The sequence below is a fragment of the Prenolepis imparis genome, unplaced genomic scaffold (assembly GCF_030444845.1).
Source record: "Prenolepis imparis isolate NDT839.2.m4 unplaced genomic scaffold, iyPreImpa1.0 SCAF_2, whole genome shotgun sequence".
Lineage (NCBI taxonomy): Eukaryota > Metazoa > Arthropoda > Insecta > Hymenoptera > Formicidae > Prenolepis > Prenolepis imparis.
This window is the reverse complement of record NW_028141160.1, coordinates 18,788,474-18,811,345: the sequence shown is the minus strand read 5'-3', so window position 1 is coordinate 18,811,345 and position 22,872 is coordinate 18,788,474. Positions and strand designations below refer to the sequence as shown.

Genomic DNA, 22,872 nt, shown 5'->3' with positions numbered 1-22,872 from the left:
AACGTTATGAACAAAAATGTTATATATATATAAGAGAGAGAGAGAAATTATATTGATTATATTAATTAAAAAAAAAACGTGTCGTGAATTTCAATTACCGAAAGTCTGAGTCACAGGACAGTTTTAAGAAATGATGATATTGTCGTAACCGTTCATTGACGTCATTCTATATCAGGATTTCCGGTGGTCACATACCGTTGACGTGCAAGAGGCGAAACGATAAAAGTGAAAAGTGAAAGTAGTGTTGTGCTTATAGATATTGTCATGCGCAAGGCGGTATGAAAATAGCAGGGAATTGTCTTTCCTTTCACTCTTTTAGGCACGGATTAAAAATATATACCGAAAGTATTATAATATACCGGATATGTGTGCTTTACACTTTCATGAACGGATTATTTGAGAATGGATTACATGGACGGGATACTTTTATGAATCAATATGCGATTTTTTCGTAATAATTTCTAAAGAAAAGATCGAGTCTCTGTTTTTGAATTACAAAAGAATGAAAATAAAAAGTATTTCGCGAATTAAGCTTCTGAAAGGGTGAAAGCAACCCCTAAAAGGATTAACGCGGAAAGAACTTTGTTTTATAATTTCTGTTAAATAATCGCACAAACCGGATTCAAATCTTTTTCACTATGGGTCTTTATTAAACAAGGATATACACGTAAAGAGAAATATGAGATAAAATATTCATTGTCGAAAAACGGGATTTCGCGACAGTGAGTCATTGTCACGCAAATGACGTGACGGTAGGCGGCTGACAGTATAGAAAATTGACACGTGGGTGGTGAAAGTGAATGTGTCGACTGACTTAAACGACGTCGTCATCGTGCCGATATTAGAAAAGGGAAAATGGAGCGCTTTTTAGTGACGTCAATGTAATCCGGGAACGTGAACACGGAACGTTTTGCCACTCGCTGAATAATACAACACATTCTTTAAAGAGAAAGTGTGCAATTTTTAATATACCCTACATACGATCCATTTTAATCATTATCGCGACGATGATTAACTTTCTTCAAGAATTTTTTTATCCGACTATTCGATTAATTCATACATATATCCGGTCGTCGCGCCTTCCCCACAGACTAGATCCCCATGTTCATCGATGTGAATAGAAATCAATTAAGTTCATCTAATACTACGCAGAAGTTGCCGTATAGAAGAAGAAGCCGACACGATGATGGCCGAGAGAAGGCCGGCTCGTATCGGGCTTCCCGTTATTCAAAATTAAATCGGGTTCCGCGAGTCATTGCGAGAAGAAAGACGATCTCGATTAATTCGAATTAATAGAATGATACGACAAAAATGCACGGTATATTATTGTGCAACCTGCAGAAATTACAACTCACGCTTTGATAAGAGTCACTCTGCGATAAGAACGGTCATAATAACATTTCGCTGGCCTTACAACCGTAAAGATGCGTTATATATATGCTAGGTAGACATAGATACCTACTTTTGCTAAATACCATCCTCTTCCACGGACCGAGCCGCAGTCTAGGTTCACTAATCCCGGGTTAGAGACGCGCTATCCCTTTTTAAATTACAGTTCTACATACACAATATAGCGGCTGAAACGGAGAAAATTTAGTTAGAGAATGATGTTGGTGCATCCGTTTCTTACTTAGTCATATTACCGCGTGAATGCTGCGTGAAATGGTACACACTATTCCACGCTGATGGCTAATTTCAGTGAAACTCAAATTGAAACGAAAGATAACAGTTGTTCCTGCTCTTAAGCTATTTTACAGATGACGCCTACTTCTTTTGGTCTGTTTTGTACCGCTGTACTGTATAAAATTTACAAGTACAGTATTTTACAGTTGGCCGACGTATATATCTAAATGTATTTTCTTTTTCGACCATGATGTGTAAATTTCTAATACGATTTAGGACAAGATTACATTTTTATGAATTTTTACGATGGTGGAATATTCGACGCGGAATGTTATAAAATGATTTGAAATTACCACATTTCCATATTTATGAGCCGTTCTTTTAATAAATGCCGGCTAATTGGGTGTAATCTTTGGACGCTATATTTGTTGGACCGATAGGCAAATTTTCGCGCCGCTCTTCTACTTTCCCGATCATTTTACGATTGCGCGTTATTGCGTGTACATGTAATTATATGCAGAGCGACGGATACTGGAAACGAGACTACTTTCTACTATTCGCGCGTATCACGAAAGAGTTAAGCGAAGGATAATCGCGCGTCAAAGGATTTACTGACGTACATCATAATTTACATTTGACACGAGCGTGTATTCGCGTGTGGAAGTGTATTCGCACCAGACACGAATATTACACGTTAAACTTCTCATCGTCGAGCGATTAGCATATAGGCACACTGACATACTAAGAATCTCGAATCTGTACGGATTGTCCCAGAAAGTGCAATCTTCCTTCAAACCGTGGATATTAGAAATCAAATTAAATGACACAGCGCTCGATTGTCATCGAGCGGTCGAATGTCATATAAGTCTCATTAGTATTTTCTTGCGCGAATTCATATATGTATATATATATATATATATATATATATATATATATATTATTTTTCCTATATATTTTTTCTATATATAAGAAAAAATTCTTTAAATATAATATATAATATATATAATATAAGAATATTTCAATCTTCTTTCATAAACAGGTTTTTTTTAAAGGAAACTTTGCAAACATTTGATCCTATTCGATCAATCGCTTTCGCAGCCGTCGAATTTTTATTCTCGATAAGTAAAGTTGCATCGCAAGTGCATACATCTTGCACGCTTGCCGTGATTCGTCTTGAGCGAATTCACGTACGTCACGCGGCGCGAACGCGACGAAGATTTATCCCGCACTCACCGTAATTACCAGCCATTTCTTTTCCGCCGTTCGTCAAGGTTTGGCGAGTGCACTCTACTGCTCCTCCTCTCTGTTCCTCCACGTCGAGCCCGTACCCGGTGAAAAGATGGAAGAAAGTCAGCGATTCGGTGACCCAAAATTACGGTCGCGTACAGGTACACAGGTACTACATCGGCACGGTCGTTGCTTGTAATAAACGCCCACAAAGCGATTGTCTTCGGAATCGTTCGAGAGATCTTCTCTCGCGCGTCACGAATAATCGGGCACGACCAGATGCCGTTGATGTGTGTACCTACTTCGAGCGATCTCTCTGCTTGTCTCATTGCAGGGACGCAGAGAGAATCATTCGAAACGTTTCGCTGCGCGTCTGTGTTAAACATATCTCTGCGGAAGATTATCGATTTTATTAGCACGCGACGTGTCGCATACGCGAAATGTCGTTTTCTATTTAGTGATGTAAGTGAAGTAAATTATCCTCTTCTGTCAACGTTTGCGTCATTTCGTTTATATCGCGTTCGTTAGAGGATATTTCTTAGAACACGCGATAAACTTTTTACACAGTAGAGGATAAATTATAGACCATAATTTTCACAGATTTGAAAATTATACGGAAGCCGAGTTTCAAATTTCTAACATCTTAATCAGTTTCCCTCTATTTTATTATCCTCGTTAGAATCTCGAGAATCGCATCGTAAAACTCAACGTACCACTTTTTAATCAAGATTCCTAGATATTATATCGATATGTGGGTTAATCTGTTTTTGCATAATATTGAGCGTGGACGATTAATCATGTATATATAAAAAAGATGCTCATTTCTCCGTCTGCGCGCACCAAAATTACAATTCAAGTCGCGAATTAATCGCGGCCGATGTTACGTCGCGTTGGTGGAACGCTGATGCATCATCCACAATTTGTAATGTTAATCTCGTGGGCGCGGTACGTGAAGAGGTTCTTCCCCCCCGGCATCGTGATCCGAAAGTGTGTCACAACTAAATCTTCCGTTCGACTTAGCCGGACGCCGGGCGTGCGGTTGAGCGGCACCGCGATCGAAATCGACGTAGTCTACTCGTTGTTTCGACACTCGTCGTCGAATTCTTACGATTCCGGTGTTACCGGAACAAGAAATCGGTCAGACTCGCACGGCTGCATGCCTTTGCGTATTTACCGTGGCGCCTCGAAAAGTGTCAATCAACTTGCGCCTTCGTTATATCGATTCGCTGGACGAGTCTGGAGAAGAATCTCCAGGCTTATTATAAATTTTATAAATAGAAATTTATATATCAGATATTTTATTAGTTATAAAATTTATCAATTATTGTATTTTTAGTTTATAAAAGAATCTCCACAGACTCTTATTATAAATTTTATAAATTTTATAGAAAATTTATAATAAGAAAAATAATTTTTTTTTAATAATAAAATATATTTTGTATGTCAATATATTGATTATTTAAATGAAAGTTAATACGGCTTTAGCCAGTTTCATTGTCGAGAAAGAAGAGAAATGCAATTCTAGAGATCGCAAGCCTTCCTGTTTGCAAAAAGAACGTTTAATGTGTGTGCGTATACGTAATATCCGTAGTTTGATATAATATAGTACGATATAAATATAACTGTCGAACACATTGCATTGCGTGATGCGAAAGACACAGATTCAGATGCAAGGCGCACGACGTTTCATAAGTCCGCGTATCCGTGCGCGGGTGTTACGTTTCACAGTAATCCGAAGACGAGTTTCAGCCGTGCGGAATCCAAGAGATTAGAGCTTAATCGCGAGAGTCTAATTGCTCCTCCGAGGCTACGGTAACTGTTCCAGACTGGTACGTTGTATGCCAAGAATACCGGATCTTCGTGCACGCACACACTAACACGACCCGAGCACGGCTCGGGAGAAAGTCCTCCGAACGTGCGATATCCACGTTACCGTTTTGTAAAATAAAAAAAAAAAAACACCCATGTGTCCCGCACGATTACAATGTCGGGAACGGGTGATGGCATTCATGTGGCGAAGTTGTGTGCATGTGTGTAGATTTGCATGAAGATTAATATATTCACTTATAAATCTAAACCTAGATTTAGCTGATGGAAGAGTATCATATATACGACAGAAATAAACAAGCAAAATACAATTTTGATATATAACACACATACAGTAGTAGAGTATAGTTGGAATTACGGTATCTCTGGAATGTATCTCAATGCTAGTTTACGAGCTACCATAGAATATAGATCTGCAGCGATCAAAGCATTTGAGAAAATCATTTTCTCGACAGGAAGCAATTATTGAGACAATGATGTGACAATGCTTGGATAATGTGCACGGATCATAACGAAAATGCAGAGAGCACCATTTACGGCAATGATTGCGGTGCTCTTTGTAAGAGTAATTTCAGAGAGATATGGGTGTGTATAGTCTCTAGGATGACCCACTTTATAATTGCATGAAATATTAATGAGAGATGTTTTGAAGATTTTGAAATCGATCTTTTCAATTAAGCAATACATTCTTATAAATTAATTTATTGTGGAATTATTTGCTGATTGTCTCTCGGATATCAATTTCATATAATATACTATAACACAAGCGCAGGCTACGCGCGCGCAATTCTTCGGTTTTATGTTAAAAAAATTATATTTTTAAAAATAATATAAAGTTTGTTTAAACTCGATTAATATTGTTTCACAGAAATTAGCTGATTAAAGCATTAATTTGCTAATTAAATTTTAAAATAATAATATGTTAAAAAATTAAAATAGTAATATGTTGTAAATAATATGTTATCATATCTTATTCTCGATTAATATTATTTGACAGAAATCAGCTGATTTCTGTAAAAAAATATTAATAAAGCGAAAATTTGCTAATTAAATATTCTAGCTTATATATTTATATTTATATTGTATATGTTATAATGCGAAATAATAAGATTATTCTAATATATGTATGTATTTTATTTGTTACAGGTAGCATTGCGACACATAGTCGATTCACGCGTCGTCTATTGCACGTATCGGTGAGTGAAAGATTGTTTATTTTGTAACATTTCTATAGCGATAATGAGGGTGTATATAATATGTTGAAAATATTAAAATAATAATATGTTTTAAATAATATGTTATAATATTTTTTGACAAAAATTAGCTGATAATTGTCAAAAATATTAATCGAATTAAAAATATTATAACATCCCTTAAAAAAGGCATGTCAATTGTAAGTCGATTCTCGCAAGTATTATTGCATCTTTCCCGCGATGCTGATTGATTGTTTCGATTCGCATTGTGCGTTATATTCATAGCACCGAGAAGCTGTTATCGCGAGGATTAGTATAGTTTATCAGTTTAATCAAAATAAAAGTAAATAAAATAATATGTTTTAAATAATATGTTATAATACTTTAAACTCGATTAATATTTTTGATAGTTATCAGCTGATTTCTGTCAAAAAATATTAATCGCGAATAAGGCATGTTATAATATATTATTTAAAACTAATATTATTATTTTATTTAATTTTATTTTGAACAAACTGTCAAACTGTTAACCCTCGCGATGACAGCCTCTCGAATATAAAGCACAACGTGAATCTTGACAGCCAATGAGAATCGAGGAAAAGCAACAACAATAAACTTTGATATGTGCGAGTATCGACTTTACATATCTTTTCTAGAAAAGGACAGTCAAAAAAGAATAAAATAGCTGTAATAAAATATACTTATAGTAACAGAAGATTTATGACAATTCACTAATATTAAATCGTATATGCAATGTATGTTTATTATTACTAATTAACATCCAATCGATGGTATACATGTGTTCAACTTCCTACATGCTTTTCTTTTAGCTGTAGACTATATTGATTTTTGGGCTATTTTTATCCCGAGGTCTGCAGTTAACAACTGCGATTTTGTCTCTTTTTCGGACAAAAGCTTACGCCATCCAACCTTGATATTACTTTAGTTTCTATAAGATATAGAATTTCTCAGAAACATTGGTTTTTCAGTTGCAGAAAGAAAGAAACTAAAAGTTAATTTTTCTTAAAAATTAGAATTTAATAAAAAGCATTTTTCAGCAATTTGTTGGAAATTCATTATTTATTAATTTTAAGTGAATTAAAAAATTATATTATATATTTTATTAATTAGAGATCTTATATTTATTTTTTATTTAATAAAAAAAATTTTGAAGTTAAAATTTATTAACTTTTTATTATCTGTCTAATTTTTATATGATAAATAATAGATAATACGGCAAAACTCTTTAATCTTCAATGCTAATTTCATAATAATTAACATGGAAACTTTAACGAAATTTTAATGAAACAATCATTATCTTAATATCTGTACTCGAAAAGATATTCGGGGGGTCCAGGACACCCGCTGTGAGGACGAAATTTATTGGTTGCAGTGATCTTTCCTTTCTTTGCTCGTGCTCTCGCAATGAGTCTACTTATGTAGGTATCTAGACAACAAAACAAGATCCGTGTGAAAGCCGCACGGTGCTCTCCTGAATGGTTGCTGACGTCAGAGCGCGAGGAAAAATTGCGCAATTTCACCATTCCGGCCGAGGCGGAATTTGTTCGCGCAGCTTTCTTCCGGAATTGGATCCGCTTGAGGAGACGGAACGGAAGAGGGAGAGAGGAGAGAGAGAGAGAGAGAGCGAAAAAGAAAGAGAAGAGGGAAAGAACGGGGGTGGAATGACGATGATTCGTTTCGTAAAACACGCGGCGTATTGTTATGTCCGGCGATGCCTACAAAGCTTTCAATTAACATACATTAGGTATGTTAATACACGATAATCAGCACAGTGAGCCATAACAATATAACAGAGAATTTACAATATTCTTCATATATTTATACGTTAAAATCCTTTAAATTCTAAAACTGACATTAATTTGTTATAATAAATTAGATACGCTCATAATTGCGAATTTTCTCGCAAATAATGAAAATTTTATAGCGATTTATTATGACTTGCACTAATATATAACGATACAGAGTTAAATTTTATTGCAAATATATCACATTTTCAACGACATGCGCTAATTTCAGTGTAACAAGTGTTTAAAATTAGTAGAGTATTTAACATCTCAAACAAGCTTATTACCGCTATGAATGACACTTCTCCGTTCTCAGTGACGAGTAAATTGGAGAGTTTCCTTGACCCAAATGATCATTAGATTCACGTAGCTGCTTAACGTACTATTATAATAGCCTGTTACACGTAACCGTTTCTTCCTGATGCACGGATGAGCGAGTTACGATCGAGAAGAAACTAGACACTTAATAAGACCGCGTGCGCCGTAATACGTGTTGACCTTCACCTAGGTGCATCTTTCATGATCATTACCGTTGGGTATTACTTTCTTTCCGGTATATCCGTCTTTCGAAAATATTTTCCGGCCTGGTTCGTTACCCTCGAATCCTTTTCAAAATAGATCGTTACAAATGAGATAAAAAACTATCCTTCTGAACTCTGTTCTTTAATCCTATGAGAGGATCAGTTTGAAAGTTCACTTCGTGAGTTAACTCTTGCCCTAAATTTCATACTTATCTTGAGTAAAAGGAAAGGAGAAGTAAAACTTTGCGAAACTTCTTTAAGATGTCTTGATTTTGCTTTCTCAGTGATTGTAGTAGATAGTCCAGGGTCGTTAAAGAGCTCAGAATATCAAGAGATGGTGTAAAATCGATCGAAGTTCTTGCATGAGGATAACTTATTATTTCTAATTTCAATTTTAATCTTTTCACGGGCACAATGTATAATATATAACACTTAATTTTTATTAGCATTTTAGTTTTGCATTTGTATGCAAGTTCTTATGACTTCTTTACTATGTTTCTTAAATCTGAAGATTGATAAAAATGCACGAAACGTTGGTTCCGCATAATTTCTCTTTAAATAATTTCTCGGACTGCAACTTTAACGTTACTTTTAAATTTGCAATTAAAGCAAGGAAAGACAAATACTGGAAAAAATGTTTAATATGATTGAAAGCATTCCTCATTAGCACACGCAATTTAATTAATTTTTTTACACAAAACACATAAAATCGATATAAAAGTATTACTATTTTGTTAAGTATAATGATAATCTTACAAGCAAATGCAAGCACAATAAAAAAATCATACGTGGATATAATTACAAGTATATTTAAGTTTGCCTTTTTCTCATTAATTTTTTTGTTAAATTTAGTTTCTTGTTTTATTTTCAATTTTACTTATATTTGGCATGAATTGATGATCTTTGTATAAATTGAAATTGTTCCGCATATAATATATAGATAAATAAATAAATAAATAAATATGAGCACCGCATTCCGAAGACCGTAGCCCCGAATGCGGGCAGCCAAGGAGAACTTTCGCTGGCATCCGGTTTGCGCTCGACTTCCGCCGTCGCATAGGTGGAGCCGAGATAGAATGGACCTCACCAAATTCGAGCTCTCGATGATTCAGCTGTATCGCGCGGCGATGATTAATAAAATAGAAAGTCGTGATTTGCGGTCCAATAAAAGGTACGAATTTTTTTTGCCGTACTACTCGTACCTGAATGGAGAGAGGAATTGGGTTTCTTTTTTTTTTGCATAACAATCGGGTTTGGCAGGACGACACGTAGAATTTCGATTTTTCTGCTAGGCGACGATCGCACCTCTCGCAGTGGCCGAGGTGGTTTTTGGTGAAAGCCGACGACTTCGAGAGGGGAGAGTATATAGGCCGCGTATCGTTTCAAGCGTGCTCACAACTAACGCACTCGCCAAAGTCGCCGGTGTCCTTGGAACGATTCGAAAAAATACCCGACAATCGAATATCATAAATCGAGTACCTACATATCCTTTCTCCGGCGTCCAGCTCGTGATAAAAAAAAGGACAAAGTAAACTTTCTCCCTCGAGCTTTTTCGGCCGGTCCCGCGGTGGAAGAGGTAAAGAAAAGGTACGCGCTTTAATAAAGGGTAGGACACGCGGCAGAAAGAAGTCACAAGTGCCAAGTGTGTGTGCCAATAGGATTATAACGAGTCCTGCTTGCTGAATCAGCTGAATCACTGGAGAAAAAGAGGTTTGTGACCATTCGATATGTGTTAATCGATATTGTGATCAGTGATATGATATTCTATAGACTGTGGTGCGATTCGTAAGTTTGATATGCGACGGCTGTTTTGCGCCCCTTTTTTTGAAAGGGGTGAGAGACAAGTACACGATGGCAGATATAAGTCGAGTGTTTATCGAACAGTTATATGATACTTTATACTCGTCAAAAAATTAATTGTTCCATATTACTCGAAATTTCTTTTTATTTATGAGAAAAGAAGTATATATACAATAGTAAATGAATAGTGCTCATTAAATTAACTGATGCTATCTTTTTCTTTCTCTCTCTGTGGAATTTCATTACAAATTAAACTTTCTTCGTTCTTAGAACTCATTCACGCATTAATTATTTAATTTCGTCATCATATCTTTCTTTGTTGCCTTTCAATAAAAAAAATCGCCGAAAATTTGCGCAACCACATAACTGTGTGTCGATTTATCAAACATCACGGCTTTTCGTTGTTCGATGGAGAAGAGTAAAGAAGACGGTTCCTCTCCGGTTGTCTTTCTCTTCTCATCTCATCTCCCCACTCGCCTGGTCCCGCGCGAGCATATGTTGAAAAGGCAAAAGGGTATGTGGGGTAGCGAGTCAGTATGTCAGCGTACTGGCGTCTCTCCTCGCGTGGAGAGGCGCGTCCTTCCTTCTCCGGCTCTATGTCAGAAATAAGGCCGCGCGTAGGTAGGTAGAGAGAGACCATCTGTTATGCGACGCGGCAGTTTGTAAAGAGTAAGGATGAGATCGCGAGTTCCGTCTAACTTGTGATGGAACTGTCATATCGAATCGAGACCACACACGTTAATGAAATCGATACGCATTGAATTAATCTGAGTAACGAACACGATACAGTTAGCCAAAAATCTTAATTTGAGGAATAAAGTTATTAATACTAATAAAATTGATTAGATCTAAGAGAAAGAGAAGGGTACGAGTAGTTCGAGAGAAGAGAGTGCGATTGAACTTTATCCTCTGATTGCCCCCTTAATCGCGTAGAACAGTCCGTTATGCTTTCTACTAAATTTCCATAAGTTCCTTTTGTCGCGGCATGATTTTCCGCTTTTCTGATTATGTGATCGCGGTGGGGCTCGTTAGCCATTGAAATTCAACGTTAATGTTCCTACAATGTTAGAAAAGCCGAGTGCAATTTCACGCGCTCAGCAGAACGGATCTAGAAACTATTCGTCGTCCAACAGCCAGTCGTATAATTGTTAAAGAGCGATAGAAATATTTCTACAAGTTTTGGAAGACTCTATTGGAGGAGTTCATACGCGTTGATCTTACATAGACAAGAGCAAAATAATTGATGCACAATAACAGAATAAAGTTAAAAAGAATTACTTTGACATTTAAAATAATTAAATCTTCTTCTTAAAATGATTGCTGAAGCTATCATTTAAAGATAATTGTTAATTTAAAATTGTCGGTTATTATTAATTATAATATCTCTGATATAGATAAAGATAGTTTTTAAATTTCGAAAAATGTGATTGTAGTCAAGACATAATTTTATATGTAATTATAATACTTTTCTTATCCCGTTTGTGAAGACAAGTAATGCAAAGTACAACTGGCATCGTTTTCTTATATGAGTTCACATAAATTATTATTAATTTATTAGATTGAAATTGGCATGCAATAGTAATTATGTTATTACAACTTGAATTAATTAAACATTATTAAATAATAAGGAAAAAATATTTCAAATGCATTGTGTTATATGTCACTTTTTTATTTTCTTCCAGCGATTCGCGAAAATATGATCTGTAAATTATAGTAATAAAAAATCTAGTAACGCTATAAATATCTTGCGATTGCACCGTTATGGTTTATTCCGTGCGGAATCTTCTTTCTCATTCGAGTCACTTTCACGGGAGTACAGAATTTGGTGCACAGTGTTCCGTGTCACGTCACATTCTTATAGGGTTTCACCTGGCGTGTGTGTCCGGCGAATAACGGTACCAATGTTACGTCACGAGTACACACCTGTCACGCACGCGTCGCGAACAAAGGGTTGCTCCATACGGTCCGGTAAAATAATAATACGGAAGAAGGGACTGCTACTGTCGTTAGATATCTGATTTCTTTAATATGGAACTTGAACGAGGAGACTTGGAAGACGAGTTTTTTTCGACGTGATATATGGCAAGACTTTCTGAATCATATCCTAATAAATTAGGTATTTGTTTTTCTAAGGATTTTTAAGATATTTTTACTAATGTTAGTTAACATCGCGAGTTTAAAGAAGCAAAAGTAAATTAGAATTAATAAACATTAATATAACTGGCTAAAAATAATAACATGAAGAAAAAGAGTAAGCAATAATTAAAATTAAATAGATAATTTGGAATTGTATACGCGAGCGAGAAAGAAAGAAAAAAGAGAGATAAAGAGAAGCACTAAAGTATAAAAAATTTTTAAAAAATTAATAAAAATTTTGTTTTCTGTATATATTTTATTTATGACAATTTTTAAAAAGCTATGCAAACTACAAAATATATGCAATGTTTGCGGAAGACTTTTTCTTGACGCGGCGCTTGGTGTGATTATGTAATCTATTTTCTGATTAACAGAGGGAAATCATTAGTAATTATGTATCATTGATAAAAAACGGGAACATGTCTTATCTTATCACTTTCTCGTGATTTTCGTGTATATTTTTATTTCAGTGTTTATTTTTAACTTATACAATTTTTTTTTTTTTAAATTTGCGTTCTTCTTTCTATCGCTCGTACTTTAGAAATGTGGTAATTTGTCATAGATAATTAGATTTATCATATCTTTATGTAATTAAATTAGATAACGCAGTGCGATTAGAATAAATTAAGGATTTTCTGGCAAATTATAGTATATGTATATTATAGTATATGTATATTATAGTATATGTAAATTATAGTATATGTATATTATAGTATATATACTTTATATACTTTATATTGCGCTATATATAATACGTATGTGTAACGACTTACAAGGGACATGTCACAACTGTCCGGAACCGATTTGATTCTTCTTCAAATATGTTGTTAAATACACAAATCTAAAAGACATGTATTTTTTTATATGTGCAGATATTGAGTTTTAAGGGGTGAAACACCCCTTTAAAGAAAAACGGTATTTTTCTTTAGGATCGAATATCTGGTAAACTATAAGAAAAAAAAGACGTACAACAAATTTTAATGGCTTGAAGAGTACTTTAAAGTTATATGAAAAAATTTTTTTATTTTTATTTTTTTTAAATACCCCCATCACTTAATTTTTTTTTCAAAATATTTGTCAAGTATTTAACAACATATTTGAAGAAGAATCAAATCGGTTCCGGACAGTTGTGACATGTCCCTTGTTAGACTATCAATTTACTGCAAATTGCTCCTTAAGTTTGAAAATATGATAATATCTAAATTTCACGTCGACAAACCACCATCTTTATGAGTCGTATTTGAAAACAGGATTCTTACTTGTATATGTGTCTTAGATTCCACGAGTGTTGTTTTCTTCCTCTCTTTCTCTCTCTCTGTCTTTCAAATATCAAACTATTCGTTTCTCTGTTCCTCGTATACTAGTATGGTCTCTCGCGAGTCGAGCATCTATATGTGTACGCATATGTAAATACATAAAAAGCCGGACTTTATAGCGCGCGTAAGTAGGCAGTCCTCTCCTTTTCTCTATAGAAGATCCTCGTCATCCGGGAGATTTGGGTCTCCGGAACGAGATTCTTGGAGAATCTGGCTTGTTCGGAATAGACCGCACATTGCCTGGACGATTTTCGATAGGGTACACTGCGATGATTAATTTTCGAGGCCGCTTTCTCCTAATAGAGCCCGCCTTTCTGTCGATGGATAGAAGTCCCCCTTTTTGGGACATCAGCGAGTTTGTAGATTTTCGTTTCGTTGCTCACGTTCTTTATATACGACGTCCATAATAATCACACTCTACTTTCTTCTGCTATATTATACGAAAATTTGTAGAGATGTTCTTTCTTTTAAAATAAAATCTTGTTTAATAATTTGAAGAGTACATTTTTTTTGGTTTTGGATGTTAAAATAGTTTTGCATACAAATTTTAAATTATACATTAAAATCTTTATTTATATAAATATTATTTTTCATAAATAGTTTATAAATGTAAGAGAATAAATTATATATTACATAACAAATATTTATATATGAAACTAATGATATATACTTGCATATTAAATTATTATTAGATTAATAAATTTTGAAGTTATAAAAATACTTTATAATTGCAAATATAAATATGTACCCGATAATAGATTTTAAAAATGCCGGATCGACTTTAAAACGACATTTTCCAATGTTGCGTTCCCTGATTGGGCTTTTCAGTAGAGGAAATTCAAGTAGAAGAATATAATTGGTTGATCGAATTTATTCCCCAATCATGTACGATATAAGGTTTCGACGGCATAACTATTGCTCATAAATCAAATGAAGATTTAGTTGAATATTGACTAAACTTGTACGAGTTTACGATAACGCGATGGACGAGAGTGTAGAGTCTAGACTAAATGGTTGAAGAAGCAAAGCGACGGTTCACAGTGACTGGCTGAAACTCGCCCATTGATTTCCTCTTTTTTTTTCTCTCTTTCGAATGTTTTGTGGCAGCTCCGACACTTTCGACAGAGCTTTTAATATGACGTATATTCGGTATAGTTACTTAGGATGCTCGTTAATCGACGAGCGCATAAGGGATCTCGTATGTGGCTCTGACGAAGATGAAAGGGCACTTTCATCGGATGGCTGAAAAAAGCCGGGAAAAATAATCGGGGTGAGAAAATTTGAATGAAGGTAGTCCGTCGGGTTTTTCTCCCAGGTAGAAAAAACATGAGGAGAAAGAATAACCCTTGTCGGAGAAGGAATGTTTGAATTTCGACTCTCGAATGAGTATTCTTCAAATATGTTACAACCGTCTAAAGTCAAATAAAGCTATTAGATTATACATTTGTTTGTCATAATTTTAATAAACACACATTGGTAGTATACCGATACTGTAATTTCATCTTTCGATCGTGGTACATTGGAATAAATTTGCATTCTTGTAACATCAGTTTCTTCGGCAAAGCAGCGTCTGTCGCGTATTAATTAAACCGCGTGGAATATCTTTCCGGTTTGTCGTAACATTCAGCAAATTATAATTCGCTCTATATTTTATAAAATTCCAGTTTTTAAGATTAAATAAAATTTAAAATTTTCATAAATGCAGATGTAATGAAATCTAATCGTACACGAGAAGATCTGTTTACCGGAAATAGGTTTGCGTTGCACTCGAATTACGCAAACGTCGAAAAAAATGGGGAAAGAGAACGTTCACTCGCACTTTCGCGTATTATCTACTGTTCGTCGTTATCCCTCGACGTGGGCTGGCTACCATAAGCCATTTCCGGATGAACGAGTTAGCACCCATGCGGGTGGGAAATCCAGGTCAGCTCACCGCTGTCGATTAGCTTTCGAGTCGCATTCTTATCGGTCGTGGTTTTACGCAAATATAAGCATATGCAGACCGCAAATATTTCGAGAAACGAAAACAAAAGTGCGAAATGCAAAGCATAAGGCAAACGCATATTCGATGAATAATTGTCATTTTTATCGAGTTCCTACTTTATTCAGTAATCAATTGCATATATTATAAGTGATAAAATGAAGACAGAGATTAGATGCAAATCGAGATAAGTAGATCTCTTTATGAAGTAAACCTACACTCCGTTTCCAAAAAGTAAACTTAGCGCGAGTGTTTCGGTATTCCGCACGAGTGTCGCGGAATCTCGTGCATTGCTCGCGCAGCTCTTTACTCTCGACGCCGGGTTATACGACGTTGTGTGAAACGACGATTCGCGAAATTGGACTTAGGAGAGATCAGCAGAGTCCGTATATCGTGACTCAATTCTCAAGCGGAGAAACGTCCTCGTTTCAACGACTTCTGCGCCGTCCTTCGTGCGATTTTTTGAAATTGGAGCCAGTTCGGCGTGTAGTGTCGCTTCTGGTTTCCATCGCATTCGCGATTCCGTGTTATTCGAGTCACGAGTCGAGCATCCATATCCTTGTCTTTCGCCTCTCCGTCCCTCCGAAGGTTTGTTCTCTCTTCGTTGCGAGACGACCCCGTATGACGGATGGCTCGCATTCCGAGATTCCATTGTCTCGTTCTCCATCGGGAAACTGATCGACGTGGTAAAAAAATTTGCGACTTATAGCGATGCCAAAATTCGACGACCCCGTCGCGCGTTGCAGCTATTATTCGCATCGAATATAAATTTGGGAGTCTCTTCGTGACTCCAGCAGTCGCTCCAAAATTTGGCGTATAGCTTTCGTGTTTCGTTGCTTGCGCATTTCGATTATACCCTGTATACACGGAAATGATGTACCGCATCGCTACTGAATTATTGTTATCGCAGGAATAGAAACATTGTACGCTACAGATATGAATATCACTTACGTCACTTTCTCATTACGGCATTTCTAATTTTAACCTTTCCATTGAAAATCTTTTTTTCAATGAAAACTCCATTCGCGACGAGATATCTCGCCCAGCGCGTGTCTTTCACCTGTGCTGTAAGACCCCTACCACTCTTTGAGGAGGGAAAAAGAGAACGAGAGGATAAGAGAGAGAACGCGAGCGAAAAAAAAAAGAGCAGGAACGATTGAATGCATGGTAGGGGCATCCCACCGTCGACGGTGGGCCTGTTTGGGTCTGACGTCGCGCGTAAGGTGGAGGACGAGGGGGGCGATGGATGAGCGCGATCGAGATCTTCAGTAGGTCACTGGGACGTGGCTCGTGGCCGAGACGAGTGTGGCTCGCACCTTCAGTCGGTCCCCGTCGACCAGGAAAACCACCTCTGGGCCCGTCGAATCCTCGCGATCGGACACGAGAACACGACGGTAAAAATAAAAAAAAGAAAGAAAAAAAATAGAGAACTGAGAGAAAAGGAAAAAGCGCATAGCGGGCCTAATGAGGACCAACTGACGCGAGTTGTTGGAACCTTCCCGTTGCGGTCGGTGCATTCGTGGGTTCGTTAAAAGGGGAAGAGCAGGTGGCTTCCGCGGGGAAATTGTCCAAGTGATTGCGCGTTTCTTCCGTAGAACGAGGCTCCCAGGGACCGGAAGGATACGCAACGAGGTGCATCGATTAATTGTTCTTCTTTCGCAAGACTTTCGTTCCGAACGCGATCTTCATTCCGAAGAAGATTCGCAGTCGTGCGTGCTTTCGTTTTGCTCGCGAGAGATGCGTATTGAATATCGTCTTCAATATATCGTTACAAATCTGCCTATGAGAATTTACATATTTTAATTTTGATTTCAATAAACACAGACATTATGTTATTTTTCATTATTACGAACTGTGATTGTATTATTGTAAATATTGCAATAAACGCGTACGACTCATGATAAACGTGTATATGCACGACTATATAATAATTTTTTTTTCTTATATTTTTAAAAAAGTATAAGACATAGAACGGTGTGGTGATTTTATGCGGTGTTACGCAAGTGTACATTTTTTTTCAAGATTAAATAGATTTCGGGGACGTCTTCTGATCAACAAGTTCCGTGTTCCGAGATGTGGGTTAAATGTTTATTGCGTAACGTTCTGCGTGCAGTCGTTGACAAGTAAATATGTCACTTGCGTGTCCGACTGGCGACGAGATTGACGGTTATCCTTTGCGTCATTTCTCCTGCATACTTTGAATATCATCCAAATTCCTTCTTCAAATTCAATATAATTTCGTTTTCTTAAACAAAATTATATTGTGAATTTAAATTTATTAAGATTTTATTTATAATTATTAAATCTTATATTATATATTATATCGAATCAAATTTAACAAATAATATCGTATCAATGTGAATTCTTATAATTGATGCGATCAAAAATTGTTTGAAATCTTATTCCCTTCAGATTGATGGATAATGTGAAACTTATAATGGCATAGCTAATTTTTTCTTCTTTTTATTACAGAGAGGACACGCACATGATGGAGAGGACGTGGCGGAATATACGAAAGACAGCCTTTATCCTATTGCTGCCCTTATTATTGGCCGTGAGTAAAACACATTATTTTCTCAAACAATTAATCGTATAATCAACTTCGCGCATTCCTGCGTATCAACAATAATTGCAAATAAGTCGGACACGAGTCTACTCGTTTTGACAAATATACAGCTTTTTTTCCCGATAAACTTTCAAGCACTTAGTGATTATAACGTATCGCTCTCTTTTTTTTGGTGTGTGAGATAAGTGGATTCGAGTGTAGCGTAATGGATCGTAATGCCGATGTTTCGCGAGTTAATCTCGCGCAAATGAGCCAAATAAATCATCCATGCCAAACCCATCGCCAAACCAATCTTCTAATTCCGCCGGAGGTCGATTACCGCATTCCCGCGTACGCGCGCGATTGCTATACGCATCCGTTTCATAACGCCTCATAGCAAATCCGCATGCCAACGACGATCGACATTGTAATTTCACTGTGCGCAATAATTTCTCAGTTGAACAACGGAAGATTATACTATACACTCGCGGTTAGCACGCATTCTCCCCCTTTAAAGTGACAGACAGGTCGTTAATACGGTAACCGTTATGTTGTCGCGGTTCAAGTTATTTACGCACGTTATGTAGCATGTGTACGTTGTACCTTCGCGTGACGTTTCGTCAATTAAATGTGTTTAGAAATGAAATTATTAGAGCGATCCAAAAATATATATATCCATCTCCTTGGCATTTTATCTTCGTATATTATTTCTGAATATCGATTAACTTTGTCTCTATTCGCGAGTTGAAGGATAACGTTGTTTTGAACAATATGTTTTATTAATACACACACAAATATCGTACATAAATTTATTGCTGACACACGAATAATCCTTGCATTCATCTTCCGGATGTTAATCGACTTTCTCCAGAAGATATCACAAACTAAGAGAAGATTTGCATATGTATCTCCGATGTTAAATATTTATCGAGCTCGTAACGCGTTGTCTTTTTTATCGAAAACATCATCTGTGTATCTCTGCTACGAACAACTTCAAATCTACTTTACTATCTCCGAAAGACATCGCTTCACGCGCAAAGATGCAAATATCCGAGGAATCGATCATCCCGAGAAATTCGGAGATACACTCGACGGTCGTCGTTTTTTTTTTTTTTTTTTTTTTTTTTTCCAAAAAAGAGACTGATGCAATCGTTAAAAAATCCATCCGGACTCCGGCGAAAAGTGATACTTCATTGATGCTCGACGTCTCCGACGAGACCGCTATGCGACGTGTGTATGTACATACGTGCCGCTGGCCGAGAATCAACACGACGTTAAGTTAATGCTTAAGAGGAATCACCGTAGCCGCGGGCACTACCTGTGCCACATATATAGCCGCAGCTTTCCGAGGCAAAAGTCTGAATGAAGCGGCCTGCAACCGCTGCGTCGGATAATCGGTAAATACGGATATGACTCGCGGGGACGCGCGCTCAAGTCAGCGTCAATGATGATCCTTCTCGGATGATTGTTCTCAGCTTCACGTGGGAATTGACTCTTCCGCGTGAGAACTGAATCAAATCGTACGTAGAAAAGTCTACAGCGCGATTATCTGGTACATCTATGTCATATGCATTTTCGTTAACACGATCGGGTTTATTGCAAACAGAAAAAAAGATAAATGCAAAAGTTTATTTTAGGGGGGAAGGGGGAGAGGAGATGATGGTTTGGAGGAGATTATACTTATTCTCGATGTATTTCCTTCGTTCTTTTCATTGTTTGTACGTGAATTCTCCTATTGCGGGTATTCTATTTTTATGAAAGTTCACCTAGTGCATCGCGTTGCTCTTGAATTAAAAATCAATTGCAGAGGACGCGTAACTTCGATAACACAGCTTTGACAGTTTGATCGATCGTGACGTTAGTCTTCGCTCTTGCAAAATTAATGAACGAAACGAATAATGAACAGCTGACGATATTAAAATTGTACTATGACATACATTGAATTTTTGAGAGGCTGACCGTCAAGGAAAATTAGTTTTCTTATTTCGCAATTTACGGAGCTCAAGTCTCTCCTGTGAGTTCCTTTCCCTCGCTAGTATTATTTATACAACATCGTTCTCGGCAACATAGCGGGCAACATAAGAAAAATGTCGAGCGTAACGAGATTTAACTCTCTTAATAATTGATGAGAGAAAACATGGTGTGAATCAAATGGGATTGGTGTTTGCGAGGAAAACTGGTGCACACGGATGTCCAATTTGTAATTGTCTCCAATATATTTTGAGATTTATTGAGAGGAGACGAGTGCAGAAGGGGGAGTCGAGAGGAAGGTATGCGTGCCATAATCTACGTGTTTCCTTTCGTACACGCAGCGTGACCCACGCAAATGTAATAATGCCGAATGCAGTCATCGGACGACGACGAAGGATAAAGTAGGAGGAAATATATGCGGCCGGTGCATCCACATCTATGCAGTGGACAGGTACATCTGTATCGGTGTATCTCTGTCGTGTATACGTTTTACACACACTCTAACCACGCCGGTCTGTCTACATATAGCCGAGCCGTCGAACCGAAGATAGTAGGTCACTGCGCCGGACGCGATGCCCTCTCTTTCAACTATACTCTCTAGACGGTGCTCTCTCTCCGTCTGTGTTTCCCACTGTCTTCATTTCTTTCTCTCTTTCTTCGTCGTTCATCAACTACTTTTTTCGTCTTTTCACCTGTCTCACGCTTTTTCTTTTCCTCCATCTCTCTCCCCTCGCTGAAATCTCTCTATTTCTTCCCCTTCCCTTTCTTTATTACAGATAATATATAGCGCGACGCATAACTTTATACCATTTTTATCAAACAATCGTTAACAAGCTTCCTTGAGAAAGCTTCCGGGCAAAAATACTCCGAGGAATCTTTTGTGAATATTCTGATATGAGAGAGTCTACATCGTTCGCTCCGAGCATATTTAATTTAATGTCAAAATTATAATCAGATCTATTGTCTGTTTATGAAAATTCTTAATTCGAACAAGGCAAATCTGACAACTATATGTGCGCGTTCTTGTTTTTTTAAATCGAAAAAATTAAACGTCTTGCGATATAAGACTAATTAAAAATTTTTTAGGAAAAATTATCTAGATGAAATATTACAAAGAATTTTCCTTAATGACGCATAAGCCGATTCCATTAGTTACGAATGAGGGAGAACGACTTTGCTCACCGCGTTCAGTCAGGTAGCGAACCCTCTTCACAGTTTTTGACGAAATTAGAAAAATCTTCAAAGATGCCGGTCATATTGAGACGGGGTTGTGGAGATAGAGGAGCTACGGTTTACCCATAGAACACGAAACTAATGCATCTCACTAATTCACCCCGACTATAATCCGCGCATAATCTTTTGAAGTTGCAATACCTTTGATTATCTCGCTTTTCTCAGTCTTTATTTTCTCTGAACCACACGCAACATGGTAGCAAAAAGCAATCTAAAATAAGTGCTGCATTAGAGTGATATTATTCTACAAAGTTAATAAGAAATTATCATACGATTGCGACTACGTAATTTCCTAACAGATGACAAGTAGAAACGGAGGAATGCATTATTCTCGATTTTCATTTATTTGTGACATTATAATTATGTCATTTAAATGCCAGAAGAATATGTAATATAAAAAAAGGATAGAGACCAAAGTATGATTGCAAAAATAGGGAAACTGAGATATAACAGACGGAAGTGATTGTTTCGTCTTTTAAACGCGAAGATACATCATTTAGTATTGAAAGTTCTCTTAACCGTAATATCAGACCGCCATTGACAACTCGTAATGAATGGGAATGAAACCGTTCCTGTGTATTTGCGACTCTTAACAACGTGCAATCTTGCGGACGACCACAGAGTCTCTCAGGCTGCACTCGTTCCGGCAGCCAGTTTAGCGATCTTGTAATTCGAGATCGTTACCGGCCTTTCCCATGTTGTGTTTCAACCATCGATGACGATCCTGTAATCACGAGATACCGCCTTACACGAAACTGTTAATTTTAATTGCGTTTTCGTACAATGAAACAGGTTTTGCTGCATTCTCAAAATGAATGCATTTGAAAAGATAATGATATCAATTTTTTTTTAGAGAGGGAGATTTTTTTAAATAATAAATTGATTTATTCATTTAATGAGTCTGTGCAGTGTCGATTTTTTTAGGGGAATCTTTAAAAGGTTTATGAATAAATTTTTATAAACATGTATATATGTTATATAATGTCTACTTAATTAAATATATAATTAAAATATATTCTTTTTTTTAATGCAATAACTATCTATAAATATAACAGAAGTAATGTCTCTGCTGGGTTTCTTAAAATACCGCCATTAAATTTTTAGTGTTGATATTATTATCAGCTTTGTTGTTTTATTATCTTGCAACCTTATATATATAATTGGCAGTTACCGCAAACGATTCTGCAGTGATTGAATACAGCATACTAAATACTTTGATGACGATACTTAAACCGTAAAACTATGGTTTTGATTCAAGAATAGGTTTAATACACGCTAATTTCGCCTGGCGGAATTAATTTATTTTAAATCCCTGCTCTTTGTCGCAATTTGATTGTTCTTTTATGAAGAGAGCTTTTCGTTATTACTAAAACGTTCCAGCCAATATTTATTATTGTTTGTATCTGAAGGAAAAGAGCAAATGTTAATATGAAATATTTTCTGTTATAATCTGTTATATCCCATGCCCCGGGAAAGGCATTGAGGAAGTAATAATGCAATTTTAATTGTAATAGATGAAAAAAGTTGAAGCTAAAAAATAAAGTATGCTACGTTCGCATTATATCGTATATTAATCGTTGGAAAATTTCGCTTTGAAATCCTGCGTATCAGGAATTATAATCGCCTGTGTATCTTTCTCCGCGGGAGAGAATTATTACTCTTTTTTTATATCGTTTTATACATGCGTATAGGTG

The 22,872-nt window shown here is 36.4% G+C and overlaps 1 protein-coding gene across 4 annotated transcripts in view; it reads left to right on the top strand.

The window, feature by feature from the left end:
- Window positions 1-22,872, top strand: part of Dyl (transmembrane protein dusky-like) — a 57,384-nt gene that overhangs the window by 24,319 nt on the left and 10,193 nt on the right. The window contains exons 6-7 of one of the 4 annotated variants that reach the window (XM_083031499.1): window positions 5,824-5,873; window positions 17,902-17,983. In XM_083031499.1, the coding sequence (XP_082887625.1) occupies window positions 5,824-5,873; window positions 17,902-17,983 (132 nt within the window). The other 3 variants (XM_083031500.1, XM_083031502.1, XM_083031501.1) reach the window with 3 other exon arrangements.